The sequence below is a fragment of the Bos taurus genome, chromosome 1 (genome assembly GCF_002263795.3).
Source record: "Bos taurus isolate L1 Dominette 01449 registration number 42190680 breed Hereford chromosome 1, ARS-UCD2.0, whole genome shotgun sequence".
NCBI classification, from domain to species: domain Eukaryota; kingdom Metazoa; phylum Chordata; class Mammalia; order Artiodactyla; family Bovidae; genus Bos; species Bos taurus.
In genome coordinates, this window is record NC_037328.1 from 97,195,692 (window position 1) to 97,213,430 (window position 17,739).

At 38.9% G+C, this 17,739-nt stretch overlaps 1 protein-coding gene across 11 annotated transcripts in view; it reads left to right on the forward strand.

The window, feature by feature from the left end:
- The first annotated feature begins 494 nt into the window (after nucleotides 1-494).
- Nucleotides 495-17,739, forward strand: part of PHC3 (polyhomeotic homolog 3) — an 83,931-nt gene continuing 66,686 nt past the window's right edge. For 8 of the 11 annotated variants that reach the window (XR_009494108.1, XR_804390.4, XM_005201688.5 and 5 more), the window contains exons 1-4: nucleotides 495-536; nucleotides 3,027-3,192; nucleotides 7,366-7,521; nucleotides 8,612-8,689. Coding sequence is in view for 9 of the 11 variants with exons in the window: in XM_005201688.5 (XP_005201745.1) it covers nucleotides 523-536; nucleotides 3,027-3,192; nucleotides 7,366-7,521; nucleotides 8,612-8,689 (414 nt within the window). In the remaining 2 variants the exon portion in view is untranslated. Of the gene's footprint in view, nucleotides 2,766-3,026; nucleotides 3,193-7,365; nucleotides 7,522-8,611; nucleotides 8,690-17,739 lie in introns of all 11 variants that reach the window. The other 3 variants (XM_015472529.3, NM_001192833.1, XM_059885352.1) reach the window with 3 other exon arrangements.

Consider the following 17,739-nt stretch of genomic DNA (forward strand, 5'->3'; position numbering starts at 1 on the left):
GTCTACCGCATGGGCATCCAGAACTCTATCTCTGAGCCCAAGACAGGGCCTGCTGGTTCTATCCCCAAATTGCCATGCGCCCCAGGCAACAAGCCCTGCAGCTACCATGGCATTTCCTTTCACTCTGAGACCTCAGCATCCAATTCTCGCGTCATTCTCTTCCATCTCCCTCTTTGAAGTTTTCACAAGCTTTGGTATATTTTAGATATTCATAAAATTTGTCATTTAACAGTCTAATCAGAACTTTTCATATATCGGTTAGACACCCCTCCCCAGTAGGAAGAAGATCCTAGAAAAAGCGAGGGGGTGCACGTGAGACACTGACACCTAAATCGGCAAAACCTGGTCACTTCCCCGAGCCAGCAAGCCTTCAGGGAGGAGGAACTGGGAGACGAAGGCCCCACGTGACCTCGGGGGCCCGAGGCTGAGCCGACCCCGCCCCTCCTCCCTCTTCTGCCGCGGCCGCCGCTGCCGCCGCCGGGGGGCGCATGCGCAGCCCATGTTAGTGATGGAGGAGAGAAGATGGCGGAAGCGGAGTGAGTGACTTGCTGGTGACTGATGTCGTAACTGGGGGGCGAGAGGGGGCAGCGACAAGTCCCCCCAAGGGGAAAGCTCAGGGCTCTTTCGCGGGCAGTGCGGGGAAAGGGGGACGCGAGAGCTTCCTTATCGTGGAGGAGCCTGCTTGGCCCTTGTCGGGGGACGGAGCCGAACTGTAAGGGTCCAGTTACCTCCAGGCGGGAGCGCCCCTTCCGCCGTCTGGTCCCGGATCTGCGGGGCCCTGTGCGCAGGGTCCCTCCTCGGACCCCTACCGCCGGGGTCTTCTGGAAGATGAGCCCGGGTGGGCCCCTCAGAGGCTGTCATCCCTGCAAGTGGGCCCCGCGGGCAGCGTTGTGACGGCCGCCCGCACCGGGGGCCCGCGGAGGCAGGGTAGGGCTGGGCGGGCACTGCCAGGCCTCCTTCACGCTCGCCTCCTTCCCGCCCCGGCGCCACCCCACTGCGCCTCCGTGGGAGAGCCCGAGACGTGGGGCTGCTCACTCCCTCCCTCGGCAGGCTCGGAGGAGGTGTCTCAGCGGCGGGGGCTATGGCGTGTTTGGCGAGGTTGAAAACACCCTGGTAGGAAAGATCTTTCTTTCCCTCCGGTCTCTGGCTGCAGTGTAGTTGCCGCCCTAGAGGGCCACATTCTTGTGTGGCGGTGTGATGGTATGCTTAGTTAGCGACTCAAACTTAAGTGTTTCCTGGGTAGGCCGCTTGTGCAGCGGAACTGCCGTTTGTGTTTTGCAGGCAATATACAAGGCTAGTCGGTGGAGTTAGCAAAATTGTTCTTTTGTGCCAGGTCTCCAGATGCAGTTTAATGATTTGGCCAGTTCTACCCACCGATGTTTAGACTTGTGTCTAGATTTTGGATTCTCTGTGACCATATTTAGTTACTGAACTGCTTACTGCAGGGTTTGAGGAGATGGTTGAGCAGAACAGCACTGTACAAGGACCAGAATTAAAGCTGGCTTTTTGCATATCATTGATGCGTGGTTCAGAAGTGTTATGACAGGTAGCAATTTGGTAAAAAGTTTATCTACCACCATACCTGTATGATATTGTATTGTTAACATATGCTGCTGTGATTTGATGAATGGAAAGGAGTTTGCAAAACTAATAAACCGCTCCCCAACCCTCCCCCACAGTAAAAACCCCAGAGAAGTCTAAAAGTGTGTGAGTCATTTATTAATCAAAAAGATTAGTAAGACTTGGCTCCCCACTTTTTTTCCTTTCGCGTTTCCTCTTATAAATCGGGCTTTTAAAAACATTTGATTCCTCACAGAGCAATCATACTCTTATGATTATACATATAAATATTGTTTATATATGTGATATAAAAAACAAAGAAAATTTGTAGGTAAAAGGACACTATGTGGAAATAGTGCACGTATACACAGTTAGTGCCAAATTCTTTTGTCTTTTCCTGAAGTAGAAAGTGTTACGTTCTTGTCAGTACTTCTCATGTGAGGTGGGTCATATTATGTTTCTTAGAGGAAAAGAAAGGCAGAGAAAACCAGTATATTCTTAAGTTTGCTTTTTGTGGTGCATTTCTATCCCTACAATAAATATTATAGTTCTAGTTTCTAACAACATTAAAGCACTCAGAAATGACTTAATATGTTGTTTGAATTTATTAAAATAAAAATTCTGTATTTGTATCACAACAGTGAAATGAGTTTGTAATGTTGGAGGGACTATAATCAGAATAGTACAAAACTGCACTTCTTGTATAAGGAAAGTGACATAGTTAACGCTGTTTTCAAAATTTGGAGTTGTATTTTGTGAAAGAGATTTTTGTTAGCAAGTGGGGAAATTGTTTTCCACTGCTTCTCTTATTTACCCAGAGTAATCTGCTTATGAGTATTAACTCAGAGCTATTAGATGTGGTAAGGACAGAATTGTAGAATAATTACAGGGAAAGCAGTTTGAGTTAATAAATTATTTTTTAACTTATTTTCCTAGAGAACGTATTTTTAAATAAAGTACATATGGTAACCAAAAATTGAGTTAATTGGCTAAGCTAAACTAAGCTAGCACAAGTCCACAGGCATCCTTTTTTAATGTCTACATAAGAAGAATGATTTTAATTTGTAATCAGTATGGTCAAAAGAATATAAAGAAGTATTTGAATACTCTGATATTGCTTAAGTTTTAATTTTACCAGGTAGTAAAGTATTCTGTCATCACCTGTTTTGGTTTCAAGACACTCATCTTCCTTCAACAATAAAAAGGTAAACTTTAGGCCAGGCTTTATCTGAGTTCTGTATCCTGAATCCAGAGGGTTCAAATTTAGTAGATATGAATTTTTAATTATGCTTTATCTTTGTAGAGTATTTTTCCGATTCACGTGTTTATGGTGACTGTGTGCCATCTGTATTTTATGAGGTCCTTCTTAGAAATTTAGACTGTTCTGATCATTTCTTGGAATAATTAAATATTCTTTAAACAGTATAACGCTTTTGCCAATACAAATCCTTTGTGCTGTCTGCTAGATTTAAGGACCACAGTACAGCTATGGATAGTGAACCAAACCCGGGAACATCTTCGGTGTCGACGACAAACAGTAGCACCACCACCACCACCATCACTACTTCCTCCTCTCGAATGCAGCAACCACAGATCTCTGTCTATAGTGGCTCAGACCGACATGCTGTACAGGTATTTCAGTTACCGTGATGGGTAGGCTAAGACTTGGGAGCCATTACTTTTCGCTTAAGCCAGGTAAATGTATTGTTTCGTATCCTCAAAGGAGTTACATGATAACCCTCTAAATGAGTGCAGTTAGAATTGTGAACGTTTGGAACTACCAACAGAGTTATTTAATAATCATTCTATTGGGAGGGCCTCCATTTGTCAGCATGTAGCTTCGAAAACAATGTCAGGAAAATTATAATTGGAAGGTCCCTAGGTGTTGCTGCAAGTGGGGAAACTCGACCAAGAGCCCCAACATGAAAATGACTCTAGGTTTTTCTGGATTATTGTGTATTTGAACCCAAAATTTGGACTTAGGGTTTATTCAGGTCTGTAGATAAGTTCAGAGGTTCGTTTTAAACCTAAGAACTCTAAGCAAGAGGATCCATTAGGAGCTATCAGGGGCAGAGGAGAAAGGGAATATTTAATTAGGAAAAGTCTTAGGCTGATCACTTAGTTGAGAAAATAAATTTAGCTGCAAAGTTTAGGAGCAAATTAGCAAAGATGGTGGTGGTCAGGCTCTCTCGCTCCATAGTCTCTTGCTCTCGCCCCACGTTTTGTAAATACAGTTGTGTAACAGCTGAGATCACTTATAGCACAGTGTATGTGTGTCCCGATGTACCCCCTTAACCACGGGCCACTTTTGTTCTGTAAACCTATATAAGCTCCACCTGAAAAGCCCTTGCGGCAGCATTATGGCTATGTCCGTTGGGTCAACCACAAGCGAATACAGCATGTCTGCTGTTATGGCTGCTGTGCCGGTCAGGAGAGAAGAAATGTGTCTGCAGTTCTTCTGGCTCCTTGTATCTTCTTCCAGCTTCCCTGCTCACTCCTTGCCTACCCTGGCTTCAGCAAACAGTGAGATACAGCAAGGCAGCCTTTATAATAATGGAGGTTGAGGCAATATGGTATTGCATAAAAAGAGTATGGGCATTGCAGACTGATGCAGTTTTTGTTTGAATTCCATTTTCTTTACTGTAGCTAGCCTTGAGTGAGAGGCATAATCTCCTTGAGCCTCAGGAAACTATAAAATGAAAATGAGACCACCTGCTTAATAAGTTATGAGGATTAGATGAAGGATCTAGAATTTTGTGGGACACGTTATATACTCAGTAAATGATAGTAACTAATACATACTGAATAATTATGTGCTAAGTATTTGATAAATGCTTTACATGGATTATCTCCATTCAACAGATGGAAAAATTGATGTTTTAAATTGGCTAAATAACTTTCCTAAACTCACATACCTAGTTGGTACTCTTGACTTTAGAGTTGTGCCCTTAAACACTGAGATTTTTTCCCATTAAACCTAATGTTCTTTCTCAAATCTGCATAATTGCACTCCACCCTGAAAAAAAACAGACCTGGTTTAGTCATCTCTCTGATCCATTTTTCTAGAGTGCAGATCCCAGTATACTGACTGTCTAGTTGTTATATGGCTTAGTATTCTGAAATTACTGTGGAGTAGAATCAGGATTGTTGGAAACTCGTCCGTCAGTTCAGTAGAAATTCAGACTGGAACATAGTGGTTTTAATGTTTTTCACCTTTCTCTGAGGCAAGGGAAACAGGGAAGAATATCTAGATCCTTGAACATAAAGATAATGTGATATTTTAAATACCATTTTGTTCTCCACCTATTTTCTAAGCTGGCTGTGTTAATAAAAAAAACAGTTACTCGAGATTTGTAGTTGAAGATAATATCTCACGACGAGCACTAACTCTAATTCTTACAAGATCATAGAATTGCTTCCCTTAAAATGTAATCAAATCAATATTTATTGAACTACCTAAATAGTTTAATACCTTTCAGCTTTTTTTTTTTTTTTCCCACCCCTGTGAATCCTTTTCACCTTCCTTGCTCCAGAGGAACAAAATGAGAGCAACGTGCTGTATCTTTAACTTGTTTTTAAAGAGTCTCTCATCCATGAGTATGGCACTGAATGGTAATGAAAAATTGTGCTGACAATAGAAAAAATAAGTTATTCATTTTTAATTTCAGTTTGATTTTAGAGTTTTGTTATGGAATTAGAGCAACATATACAGATGACCTAACCAAAAAGATATATTGTTGTGGTTCTAAAGCACTTAATGCTGGTCTGTACTTCCCTGCAACTAGGGGTCAAAAGCCTATATTGATTTTGTGACAGGAATCTGCAGCAGGTGTAGCAGTCTGTTGTTGGCGAATTGAGACATGAATGCAGGAAGGTAAAAAACACAAGGAAACGTGCTTTCTTGGAATTTTAATAAAGACATTCATAGCTTTGTGATAAAGGTATCCTGACTCAGAAGCTCATACTATAGGATTTTGTCTCTTTTTCTCCATTAGCTCTTTGAAAACTCTGGTTTGATCTTGAGATTGAGGGTGCTGTTTGAGAGTCCCCATGGGCATGACATGACTTTGGGCTGTGATTGCAGAGGACTGGTGTAGTCCAGTGTACCATTCGGACAAATAAAGGATTTTTCTCTTTTATTAGAACTCTTGATTGTTTCACATTTATCAGTTTATGAAGTTTGGGTTCAGAGTTTTTATTTTACTAATAAATAGTCACAGTAATGAGCACTTATAAGAATTTTTTTTTAGTAAGAATAATTTTATTTTGTGTTGAAACAGTTGCACCTGACATTTAAAAAAAAATGAGTGGTTACTTAGTAATTTTCTTAAAAATATGGCTTTATAATTTTATGTGGTTATTACTATAATGAAGCTAAGTTTTTTCAGACATTTAGAAAAAATACAAATGAGAATCAGGTAAAAAGCACTTCTAATCTAGCTACCTATCAGTAGTCTTTTAATGTTTTCCTGAATATTGTTTAAAATATTTTAATATAGATGGTATCTTACTCTGTACACTATTAAGTGACCTTTTTCCACCTAAATGTATTTGGAAACTGTTTTGTTGATAGTTGTTATCTGCTCTGTTTAATATAGTAGCTGCTAGCTGCATGTGGCTATTTTATATTTAAATTAAAATTCAGTAAAATTAAAAACTTGGTTCCTTGGTTGCACTAGTCTCCTTGTAAGTGCTTAGTAGATACTTAGGGTTAGTGGCTACTGTATTGGACGGCACTGATCTGTTATACATTACTGTTTGTAATACATGCAAGGTATCAGTTCAGTTCAGTTGCTCAGTCGTGTCCAGCTCTGTGTGGCCCCATGAATTGCACCACGCCAGGCCTCCCTGTCCGTCACCAACTCCCGGAGTTCACTCAGACTCATGTCCATCGAGTCGGTGATGCCATCCAGCCATCTCATCCTCTGTCATCCCCTTCTCCTCCTGCCCCCAATCCCTCCCAGCATCAGAGTCTTTTCCAATGAGTCAACTCGTCACGTGAGGTGGCCAAAGTACTGGAGTTTCAGCTTTAGCATCATTCCTTCCAAAGAAATCCCAGGGCTGATCTCCTTTAGGATGGACTGGTTGGATTTCCTTGCAGTCCAAGGGACTCTAAAGAGTCTTCTCCAACACCACAATTAAAAGCATCAATTCTTTGGTGCTCAGCCTTCTTCACAGTCCAACTCTCACATCCATCATGACCACTGGAAAAACCATAGCCTTGACTAGACGGACCTTTGTTGGCAAAGTAATGTCTCTGCTTTTCAGTATGCTATCCAGGGTATACATATTCTTTTTATACCCAAATCGCGAATTCTAAATAAAAAGTTTTATCCAAAATGGGTATTCCATTTTATCCAAAATGGGTATTCCAATTTACATTGTTATTAACAGTATATGAGTGAATCTGTTTCTCCAGTAGTAGTAGGATTCTTTTAAATGTTTATCCATTGGAAGGTTGAAAAAGTGTTGTGTTTTAATTTGTAAGTTTTGACTACTAATGAGATTGAAGATATTTTCAGATGCTTACTTAGCCCCTTTTCCTTTTGTGAATTGCCTCTACTGGGTAACTTTAACCTGTACAGATTAGTGAATCCTAGTGACTTAGAAGCAGCAGCAGCAGCAGTGATGTATAACTAGGAGAAAACTGTTAATAAGTGTGAGGATATTGAATATTAAAGGAGTGAAATTTTAAATTTCTAATACTTTATGGTTACTTTTACTTTTTAAAATTTCTAATACAGCTTTTCTAATACTTAATGGTTAAGATTATGGTTTGACATTGGTTCAATTGACTTATCACAGGTAATTCAGCAGGCACTGCATCGCCCTTCCAGCTCAGCTGCTCAGTATCTACAGCAGATGTACGCCGCGCAGCAGCAGCACTTAATGCTGCACACAGCGGCTCTCCAGCAGCAGCACTTAAGCAGTTCCCAGCTTCAGAGCCTTGCTGCTGTTCAGGTGAGACTGAAACGAATTAAGAACTTACAAGGCCAAAGTTGACATTGCCTGCAGACAATTACTGAAAATAAATACACTGGGTATTATTGCAGAGTTTTCAGATATCTTGTGTTGTTTTTTTTTTTTTAAGAAAATATAGTAGGCTGCCAAATAAAAGTTAGTTTAAAAAAAAGAATGTTTAATGTGTTACTCTGTTGCTGAGTTTTGTCCCTCTCCTTTTTATCTACATTGCAGAAATGCTGTACCAGTCTTGTGTGTATAGAATTCTAGGGATGACAGTGAATAGTTAAGGTTACATAAATCTTATTTACATTTTAACCAAAAAAGGTTTTTTAAAATTATGTAAGTAATTTATACTCATTAAAAAAAAAAAAAAAACAGTATAAAATCGTTCATAAGAGGTATAGAGGTGTTCCTTTTCCACACCCACTGGTATTTTCTACTCTTCAGAGGCGGCCACTGTTTATGCACCCCTCTAGAAATGTTCTCTATAAAAATGTGTATGTATACTTTTCTAAAATCCAGTCATATGATTCTTATTGCTATCAGGAAGATTTTATGATTAAATGTTTGTTTTTAAACAGATCTTTGTTATTATTGCATCGTTTATTTAAATAAAACTCTAATGTGAGATTTAAATCTAGTAACCAGAGTAGGATCTCAAGTTGACTGAACCTGAAAAAGGTTTATTTCTGTTAAACACATCCCAGCTATTACTTCTTCTCATTAGTGTAATTTAAAATAACATCTTGTTCATGATAGTTAGGAACTGAAACCCAGTGGCATTTGATATAGCTCCAATTTATTTTTCATAACATTGGATTGGTAATTTCACTTCAAAGATGAGATCTATAGAGTAAAGCTGACAATGGGTGCAGCTCTTAAACTAAGTTGAGCCTTTGGGTCTTCTGATTTCACCGTGCAGTGTTTTCTCTTTTTCTTAATTTTTTTGATCAAAACTTAATCCATGTTGACTGTAAAATGACTGTAAAATAGATGTTTTGACTTTATTGTGATTTTTGTGGTATCCGGGTACAAGAAAGTTTTAAACTTCAGACTTCTTATAGACATAAAGATCTTATTATTTTAGGCAAGCTTGTCCAGTGGAAGACCACCTACGTCCCCCACAGGAAGTGTCACACAACAGTCAAGTATGTCTCAGACATCTGTAAGTGCTCTAATTTTTTTCCTGATTTTAAAATTTTAGATTATTGCTTTCCAGAAATTAACTGTTAAAATCTACAAAGCTGTTACTGTTTATCTGTTGGGTACTGTTTGTAACAAGTGGCTAGAAATAGGAATGGTAAATTTCGAGAATTTGGAACTAATGTCAAACTTCTGAAAATCTGAGTCATAAAAATATTTTTGTATTATTTCTTATACATGTTTTCCCCTTGATTGTGTTCAGGTCTTCTATGATTGTGAATGGTTGCAGTTTTCAATGTGCATTGAGAGCATGAAATATATAATATAGGGAAGTTAAGTCATGCATTTACTGTGACAAGTACTAGAGAATGTCATGTCCTTGGTAGACATCTAAGTGTTTCTAGCTTTTTCTGTGCAGTTTACATTTTAGAAATTTTACTTCCCAGCTTATGCTTACTTGAGTTATCTGGGTCAGATTTACAAGTATTCATTCAAGATAGTGTAATTTATTTTGAGAAGAGAATAAAAGGTGATTTGCTATATTGCACATATTTACTGGGAAATTGTGCAAAGTATTCCAGTTAAAAAGAAATTTATAGGTGTGGTAATACTTGTTTACCCTTTTATTTTGATGTAATTTCAAATTGTAAGAATAATGAAAATTTCTGTATACTTTCTACTCAGATTCATCAATTGTTAGCATTTTGGCTCACTGCTTTATCATTCAGTCTTTCTGTCTACATATATACAGTTACCTTTTTCTGAACCATTTGTGGATAAGTTAAGACATGTTCCTTTACTCCTAAATACTTTGATATGTACTTCCTAGGAACAAAGTCATTCTTTTATGACTACATGTGGCTACATGAAACAGGTCAAAATCAGGAAAATTAACATTGATACACTGTTGTTCATATTCATATTTCATCAGTTCTTCCAGATTTCTCAGCCTCATCCTTATAGACCTTATGGACCAGATAATTCTTTCTTATGGGGGGGCTGTCCTGTGCTTTGTAAGATGTTTAACAGCATCCCTAGCTTAGATATCAGTAGGCTGTGCCCTTCTCCTTTCCCCAGTGTGACAACCAAAAATGTCTGCATGCACTGCTAGATGTTTTCTGAGGGGCCAAATTGCCCCTTGTTGAGAACCATTGAGTTAAACTAATAATGTCCTTCCTAGCTATTTTTTTCTGATCCAGGATGGTAATACTTTGATAAAATAGACTCCAATGGAATATAGTTTATAGATTGCTGAGGAATTAAAGTTGAACTTGTGCTATATTTCTTCAGCTAAGGGTGTGGTCTTTACTAAGTACATGTATAATGAGCACATAGTTATTTGTGGGGTATTGATCTTTTTAATGAAAAAATTCTGTTTTAGCATGGAAGTATCTTAGAACATGAATAAAATTACTTACAAGAAAAATTACTTGTGACTTGAAAATGTTAGACTGAATAAAATGACAAATTTAAGTAATGTATTTAGCCCTAAGCAGTAATGCTATATAGTTGTGGTTACTGATGTCACACAATATCTTTGGCTTCCCTGGTAGTGCAGCTTGTAAAGAATCCACCTGCAATGCAGGAGACCCCGGTTCGATTCCTGGGTCAGGAAGATTTCCTGGAGAAGGGATAGGCTACCCACTCCAGTATTCTTGGGCTTCCCTGGTTGCTTAGCTGGCAAAGAATCCACCTGCAGTGTGGGAGACCTGGGTTCAATCCCTCGGTTGGGAGGATCCCCTGGAGGAGGGAATGGCAACCCACTCCATTATTCTTGCCTGGAGAAACCCCATGGACGGAGGAGCCTGGCAAGCTACAGTCCAAGGGGTCACAAAAAGCCGGACACAACTGAACGACTAAGCATAGCACAGCATGTATTCTGGATTATTTTCCCTTCACATTATTAAAAGGTATCCTTTAAAACTATTTTTGTTCCATTATGATTTTGTGTATGTGACTTTTAGAATCATAGTTCTGGTGATTGTGCTTATTTTTTATGAAATTGTTACTACTGCTTGTCATAAATCAGGGCCAGAATCTCTGGATAACTGGTGAGAGGAAAAGAAGTAGAGAGAATGGATGCCTAGAAAAACAAGAGAATAATACATTGCATTTGTTTTGTGTTCTTTCCCAGCTGAGCAGTAGCTCAAGTGAGTTGACTGGCAGTCCAAATTATGATACCCAGGGTAGCTTAGTAATTTTTAAGAGGGGCAGAGCATAATAGCAGAAATCCCTGGATAGTGATAATAATGAATTGTCTATTGGCAGTCTGCTAGTTTTCAGAATTTTGGTGGTTTTGAGATAGGTGCCTGATAACAATGAACACCAAGAGGGAAGGGTCAATCCTCTCGTACCTAAAAGGGCTACAAGGTAGGTTGTCAAGTCACCTGCCAAATAGGTTGGGATTTAGAGTAGCAGTGAAATGCCAGAGGGGAAATGGAATATTATATTTTAAAAAATGAGGTAAAAAGTCCAGTCTACCGCATGGGAAAACTATGTGTGTGGAGAAGATCATTGTTAATTGATTGTATAGTGGGTGCCAGCATCCTTTTCTTTCCTGTAATTAGAACAGAAAGGCTAATTCTATACTCTTAACCAGTAGTGAGAGTGGTTTGTATGAGTGTTTGATTGATTGGCTCTAAAATTAGTTGGGACTGAATATTTAGGTTGGATGTCTTTTTACTTGTATTAAATGCAATGTAATTAAAAACTTCTGTGAAAAAAGCATCAACAATGTTAAACAATAGAGTGGTTGAAATATATTTGCACCATGTATGTCACATAGCTTGTGTTTGTGAAATACCAAGGGCTGTATTACATTAGTAAGATAAATAATGTGAATTCACAAATGACCTGAATTGGTAATTTTCAAAAGATAGACTACTTTTGGCTTTTAAGCACATGAAAATATGTTTACTTTACTGGTAATAAAGAAGTGAATGTAAAAACATCAATGTTTTATTTTCACTTGTCAGATTAGAAAACGGGGGAAAAATTGAGACAATAACTGTTGACAGGTATGGTACACTCATACACTATTGGTGGGAATGTAATTGGTACGACTTTTCTAGAAGGTTATTTGGCAGAGTGTATGAAAATTTGAACCGCATACCCTTTCACATAGGAGTCTAATTTTTAGTGAAATGATGTCATTGGCTAAATATGAGAAATAATTATGACATAGATAATTCCGCAAATATGCATGGTTTGTAATGGTAGAAAATTATAAACAATACATATGTTCTTTAATTGAGGATTAGTTAAGTGATAGTTAATTCAAACACTGCAGCTACTTTAGAATGCTATACATGTGTATATAGAGACAGATTTTCATTAGTTAGTAAGTGAAAATAAGAACATATAGTATTAGTTCATTTAGCTTGCTTAATCAGAGAAGGCAATGGCACCCCACTCCAGTACTCTTGCCTGGAAAATCCCAAGGATGGAGGAGCCTGGTAGGCTGCAGTCCATGGGGTCGCAAAGAGTCAGACACAACTGAGCGACTTCACTTTCACTTTTCCCTTTCATGCATTGGAGAAGGAAATGGCAACCTACTCCAATGTTCTTGCCTGGAGAATCCCAGGGAGGGGGAGCCTGGTGGGCTGCCGTCTGTGGGGTCGCACAGAGTCAGACACGACTGAAGCGACTTAGCAGTAGCAGCAGCAGCTTATTTAATAGGTTATTCTGTATTTTAGTTCTAAAACTTTTTGTTCTTTTTCTTTTGCTGAGAGTTTATTTTTCATTTGTTTCGAGTTGGGTCATACTTGCTTGTTCAAAGCATTTTTATGACTGCTGCTTTAAAATCTTTGTCAGATAATTAAAATATTTTCCATCTTGGTGTTGGCATCTATTACCTTTTTCATTCAGCTTGAGGTCTTTCTGGTTTTTGGTACAATGAGTGATTTTTGATTGAAACTTGGACATATTGAGTATTATGAGATTGTGGATCTTACTTTTGTTTTGGCTGGCTTCCAAAGGGGAACACGTGCCACCTCCTCACTGCCACTTAAGGGTAGAAGTAAGTTCAGGTTCCGAGTTTGGTTTCCATTGATACCTGAGGGATGCTCCCTGCAATTGCTGAGTCAATGTGAGTTCTGGCTCCTCACTAGGCCTCTACTGATGTTTCTCTGGCTAGGAGGGAAAGGAGTGCCCAGTTATTGCTCCCTATGCGGTCTCCACTGATGCTTCAGGGTTGGGGTGGGTTGTTATTTGTGGTCTGTTATTGCTTGGCTGATATGAAGGTCTTGGCTCTCTACGTGGCCTTTTCTGACACTAACCCATTGGATGGGATCGGGGGTACCTCATTACAGCCTGGTGAGGGGAGAGGCCTAGGTCTTTGCTAGTGTGGATGTGGCCACAGTGTTTCTGTGGTGTTTGGCTGGAGTAGAGCAATTATTGTCTAAAAGTTTTCTGTGTTGCTAGGCTGTCCCTTTTCTGATCCTCAGCTAGAAAGAGCAGCTCATTGGAGCTTTTTCTTTTTTTTGTCTGGACCCATTGCTGTTTCTGGGTTACTAATTTGTTCAGCTTTATGTTTGGATTATATGAAATTAAAAAAAATCCAGGGAGCACACAACTGCATGGTTCACTGAGTCCTGGAGTCTACTTTTCTCCACCTTTTAGGACTTTCTTATGTTTATTTTCTACGCACTGATGGGGTTTTTAGTTATACTTAGGAGTAAAGTATGTGTCTATTCCACTTTCCTGGAAACAGAATTCCTACCACTTATTTTTTAAAACTTATATCTGTCTGGTTATGTAGGAAGAAAATCTGTAATACGCAATAAACTGTTAATCAGTGGTTACCTTTGAGAAAGTAGGTTGAAAAGTTTCATTTTGTCTTAAAAAAAAAACATGAATGCTCTCTTGTTGTCTTACAGACAACACAAGTGTATACATGAAAGTGACATCCCGTTTCAGTAGTCCCTTTTGCCCTGACAAAGTTTTGTGTGAAGCTTATCACCTTATTACTGTGCATTTCTGTACATAAATGTAAGTAGATAGGCCTGTGGTTAATTTTGTTTTAGTGTAAGAGAAGTGCCATCATTCTGTCTCTTTCTAAGTCTTTGGGCATTTTCAGCTGGAAAGGATTACGTGGCTGGAAATTGCAGTCGTAAGTCTCTAAATGATTCCAGGGCTCTTTGTGTCTCATTCCCTTTGTTGTTTTTTGGCCTTAGAATCTACATTAATCCCGGATGTTTTGACTTGAATTCACTGTACTGTTCTATTAAAAAGGAAAAACCTTATTTTTTTTTTTTTTATAACTTTCTAGCTCTGATGCCAGACAGGATGAGCCTTTTTTTTTTGGCTGCACCATGTAGAATCGTAATTTTGTGACCAGGGAGCATACTTGTGCCCCTTGACTTGGGAGCACAAAGTCTTAACCACTGGACCACCAGGTGGTTTTGAGATTTTGAAGCCCAGTTAGTTTTAATGACTTTATTCATTCATAATTCACTCATTTATTCAACAAATATTTATTGAGCATTTAAATACTCCTCTAGTACTGGGACACAGCTGACAAAATCTGTATGGAACTAGGGGTATATCGATAGTAAGTAATATGTTAGTTGGTGGTAAGCTCTGTAGAGAAAAATAAAGCAATGAAGAGGAATGGGATGAAGGAATTTCCTATTTTAATTAGGGTGGTCAGGGAAAGCATTGCTAATAAAAATGGCATGTGAAGGAGGGTGAGGGAGGCAAAGATGCTTAAGAAACAGAAAGGAGGATGGTGTGGCAGGTGTGGAATGAAAGTGAGAGTATGTTTAGAGAGAACTTTAGAGAGGAAATTATCTAATCACAAGAAGATTATTAAACCCTTGGGTTTTATTCAGCATGAGTTGGGAAGCTGCTGGAAAGTTATTTTATTTGGGATGTGACGTGATCTCATATAGGCTTTAACAGCTACAATGTTGAGTAGGTTCTAGGGGGGCAATGATAGAAGTAGGGAGAGTGGTTAAATGGTTCCTGTAATCTGAGAGAGATATTTTGGGGGCTGGACCATCATGGTGACAGTAGATGTGGTAAAAAGCGGTAAGCAAGATTCTGAATATTTGTTCCACCAATATTTTATTATAGAAATTTGGATGTTTGGAAAATAGCTAATAGTAGGTGCTGAGGGATTGACTAAAAGATGTGAGGAAAGGTAAACAGTCATGGATAAACTGTAGTATTTTGGCCTGAGTGCCTGGAACGATCTGCCAAAGAAGGTGTTGGAAAAGGAAATCAGGAGTTTGGTTTTAGACATGATGTGTGTTAGACACCCACCCATACATGTTGAGTAGACATTGGCTATATGAGTTTGGAGTTCATATAGCCAAATGGCTATTGGCAGGACTGGTGACGTCTTGTACATCTCATTGACATTTCCAGTCACCGGGGTACCTGATGACTTTACTACCCATTGTGGAGTATTATGAGCGAGTTTGGTAGAATGGAGGACATGAGGGACCTAGCTTCTAGTCTTAATTTTGTGACTAACTGGTGGCATGACTTAGGGCAAGTGATTAACCTCCTTATACCCCACTTTTCTTTCATGTAAAATTAAGTTGTCTAATTAGATGGTTTTTAGTCTTTTCATCTATATATTCCTGGGTTTAGATCAAGGAGAAGTTTCAGGAGATGAACCAGAATGTGCACTGAATTCTGTCCCTCCCAAATTGGTATGTTGAAGTTTTAAACCCACATGTGACTATCTTAGAAACAGGGCTATTAACGAGGTGTGTTAGTTGCTCAGTCATGTCTGACTCTTTTGCAACCCCATGGACTATAGCCCGCCAGGCTCCTCTGTCTATGGAATTCTCCAGGCAAGAATACTGGAGTGGATTGCCATTCCATTCTCCGTTTAAGGAGGTGATTAAGGTTAAATGTGGTCATAAGTGTAGAGCTCTGATCCAGTGAACCTGGTGTCTTTATCAGAGGAAGAGACACCAGAAGTGGACACATAAATGTGTCCCTCTTTCTGCTGAAAGGACACAGTGAGAAGGTGGCCAGCAGAGAGCTCTCACCAGAAACTGAATTGGCTGCACCTTGATCTTGGACTTCCTTATTAGCCTCTGGAACTGTGGGAAATAAATTTCTGTTTGAGCTACCTAGTCTGGCACCTTGTGAAGGCAGCTGCAGCAGACTAAGAGGGATGGGGCTCTGAGCCTTCCCCTCAACTTCTGTTGCCACAGAACAGTTCTGTGATGTTTGAATCTGGGAATTCTGAGTAAGTTAGTGTGTGAAGAAAGGGTACTGTTTAAAAAAGAGAGAACCAGTGGTTTAAATGTTAAATAATGTTTAGTCAGGGTTTTTTAAAATAGTTCTATATGTTATGAAAAATAATGCATATCACATAGTAGGTATGTAATAAATATTTGTTGAAAGATGAAGTTTAATTATAATCATCAACTAGAGTATGCAATACATAGTTATTAATTTTAATTCTTGATTACTGCAAGTGGTTTATCTTCAGTCCAGAGAATCATTTTAGGATATATTCTGATTGCCTGAAATTGCATTGTAGAAGACAGTCTGAGTCCTGACCTCGGTGATAAGATTCTTTCATTGCTAGTTTTGAGCAGCCAGCCAGTTATCAGGTTTATTGTGTTATGCTGTGCTAGTTGCCCTGGGGGAGTCAAAGTCGCTTCCGTCAGACACAGTGTGCCTAGACATATCAAACAGTAAACAACGTAGCAGTATATAATCAAGTGATAAATTCTGTGGGAGTTAACAGAAAAGAGATCTTTGGGGACTGGGTAGTTAAAGAAGGCTTTCTGTATGGGACTTAAGCTGAGCTTTAAAAAATACACGGAGTTTGAGAGAAGAGGACTCAATCCTGAGCTCATGATCCTGAAATAGCAGAGCTTAGTTTTGGAGATGCATTCCTGAATGGGATTCTGTGTTCGTCTCCCAGACTCCTGAGGATAATCTGTGCCAGTGTTTCCTTCCTGAATACCTACTTGGTGCCAGGCATTGTGTTAGGTGCCAAGTATCTGAAGTGAACCATGGTCTTAGAGTACAGTGGATATAGTCTTGTTGCTGTTGTTCAGTTGCTAAATTGTGTCCCACTCTTTGCGACCCCATGGACTGCAGCACGCCAGGCCTGCCTGTCCTTCACCATCTCCCAGAGCCTTCTCAAACTCATGTCCATCGAGCTGGTGATGCCATCCAACCATCTCATCCTCTGCTGCCCTCTTCGCCTGTTGCCTTTAATTGGATATAGTCTGCAGACATATAAATAGTCAAAGAACACTGTGATAGGAGTTTTGTTTTACTGGAGTATATTCTAAAAACTTGCTTGTAAATTTGGAATATTTGTAGGCCTAAAAATTGCCTCCCCTATACCTTTTTCATAATTATTTGTATATAAATTCTATATTGAAAATGATTTTTCTTAGGAAACTTGAAAGCAGGAACCGTTGTTTTCAAATTATTAGCATGACCAAAGAAAAGGCTGATTTAAGTCTTAAAATCAGTACTAACTGGTACTTCTTCCCTTCAGGCTTTTAGGTGTGCCTGTTTAGTTTTTCTGGAGTTTCATGAAGGCTGTCTAGATGTCATTGTGTTCAGGACACTTTTTGGACCCTCTTACTGTGAAACTTAGTATTCATGTGTATGAAACTAAAAAAGTCTTAACAAAAATTTCTTTCCTTCTGTTTTTCTCTGTCCTCTGTTTCTGGACTCCTTAGTTGGATATTGGTCTTTCTGGATTGAACCTTTACTTTGTTTAGCTTTTTACTTATTTTCTGTCTTTATCTTTTTATTCTGTTGTGACATATTTCCTTGCCCCCTCCCCCCTTTTAACCCCTTCTTTTTACATTTAAAAGAAAATTTTAGTTTAGCCTTCGTATTTCCAATTTCTAAGAGCATTTTCTTTTTCCTTGAATCCTGTTTTTCTGTTATGGATGAAATGTTTAGATCTCTGTTATCAGATTTCAAAATTCTTTTTCTTGAATCATTTATATTCCTTAGAAACTATCTTGGTCTTTTCCTTTCATGCTGTTGGTTTTTCTCTTAGAAAGTAGTGTTCTCTTAAAATGCTTAAAGTTTATATTTAAGAGTAGATGATTATATAAATTAATCAGCATGGCT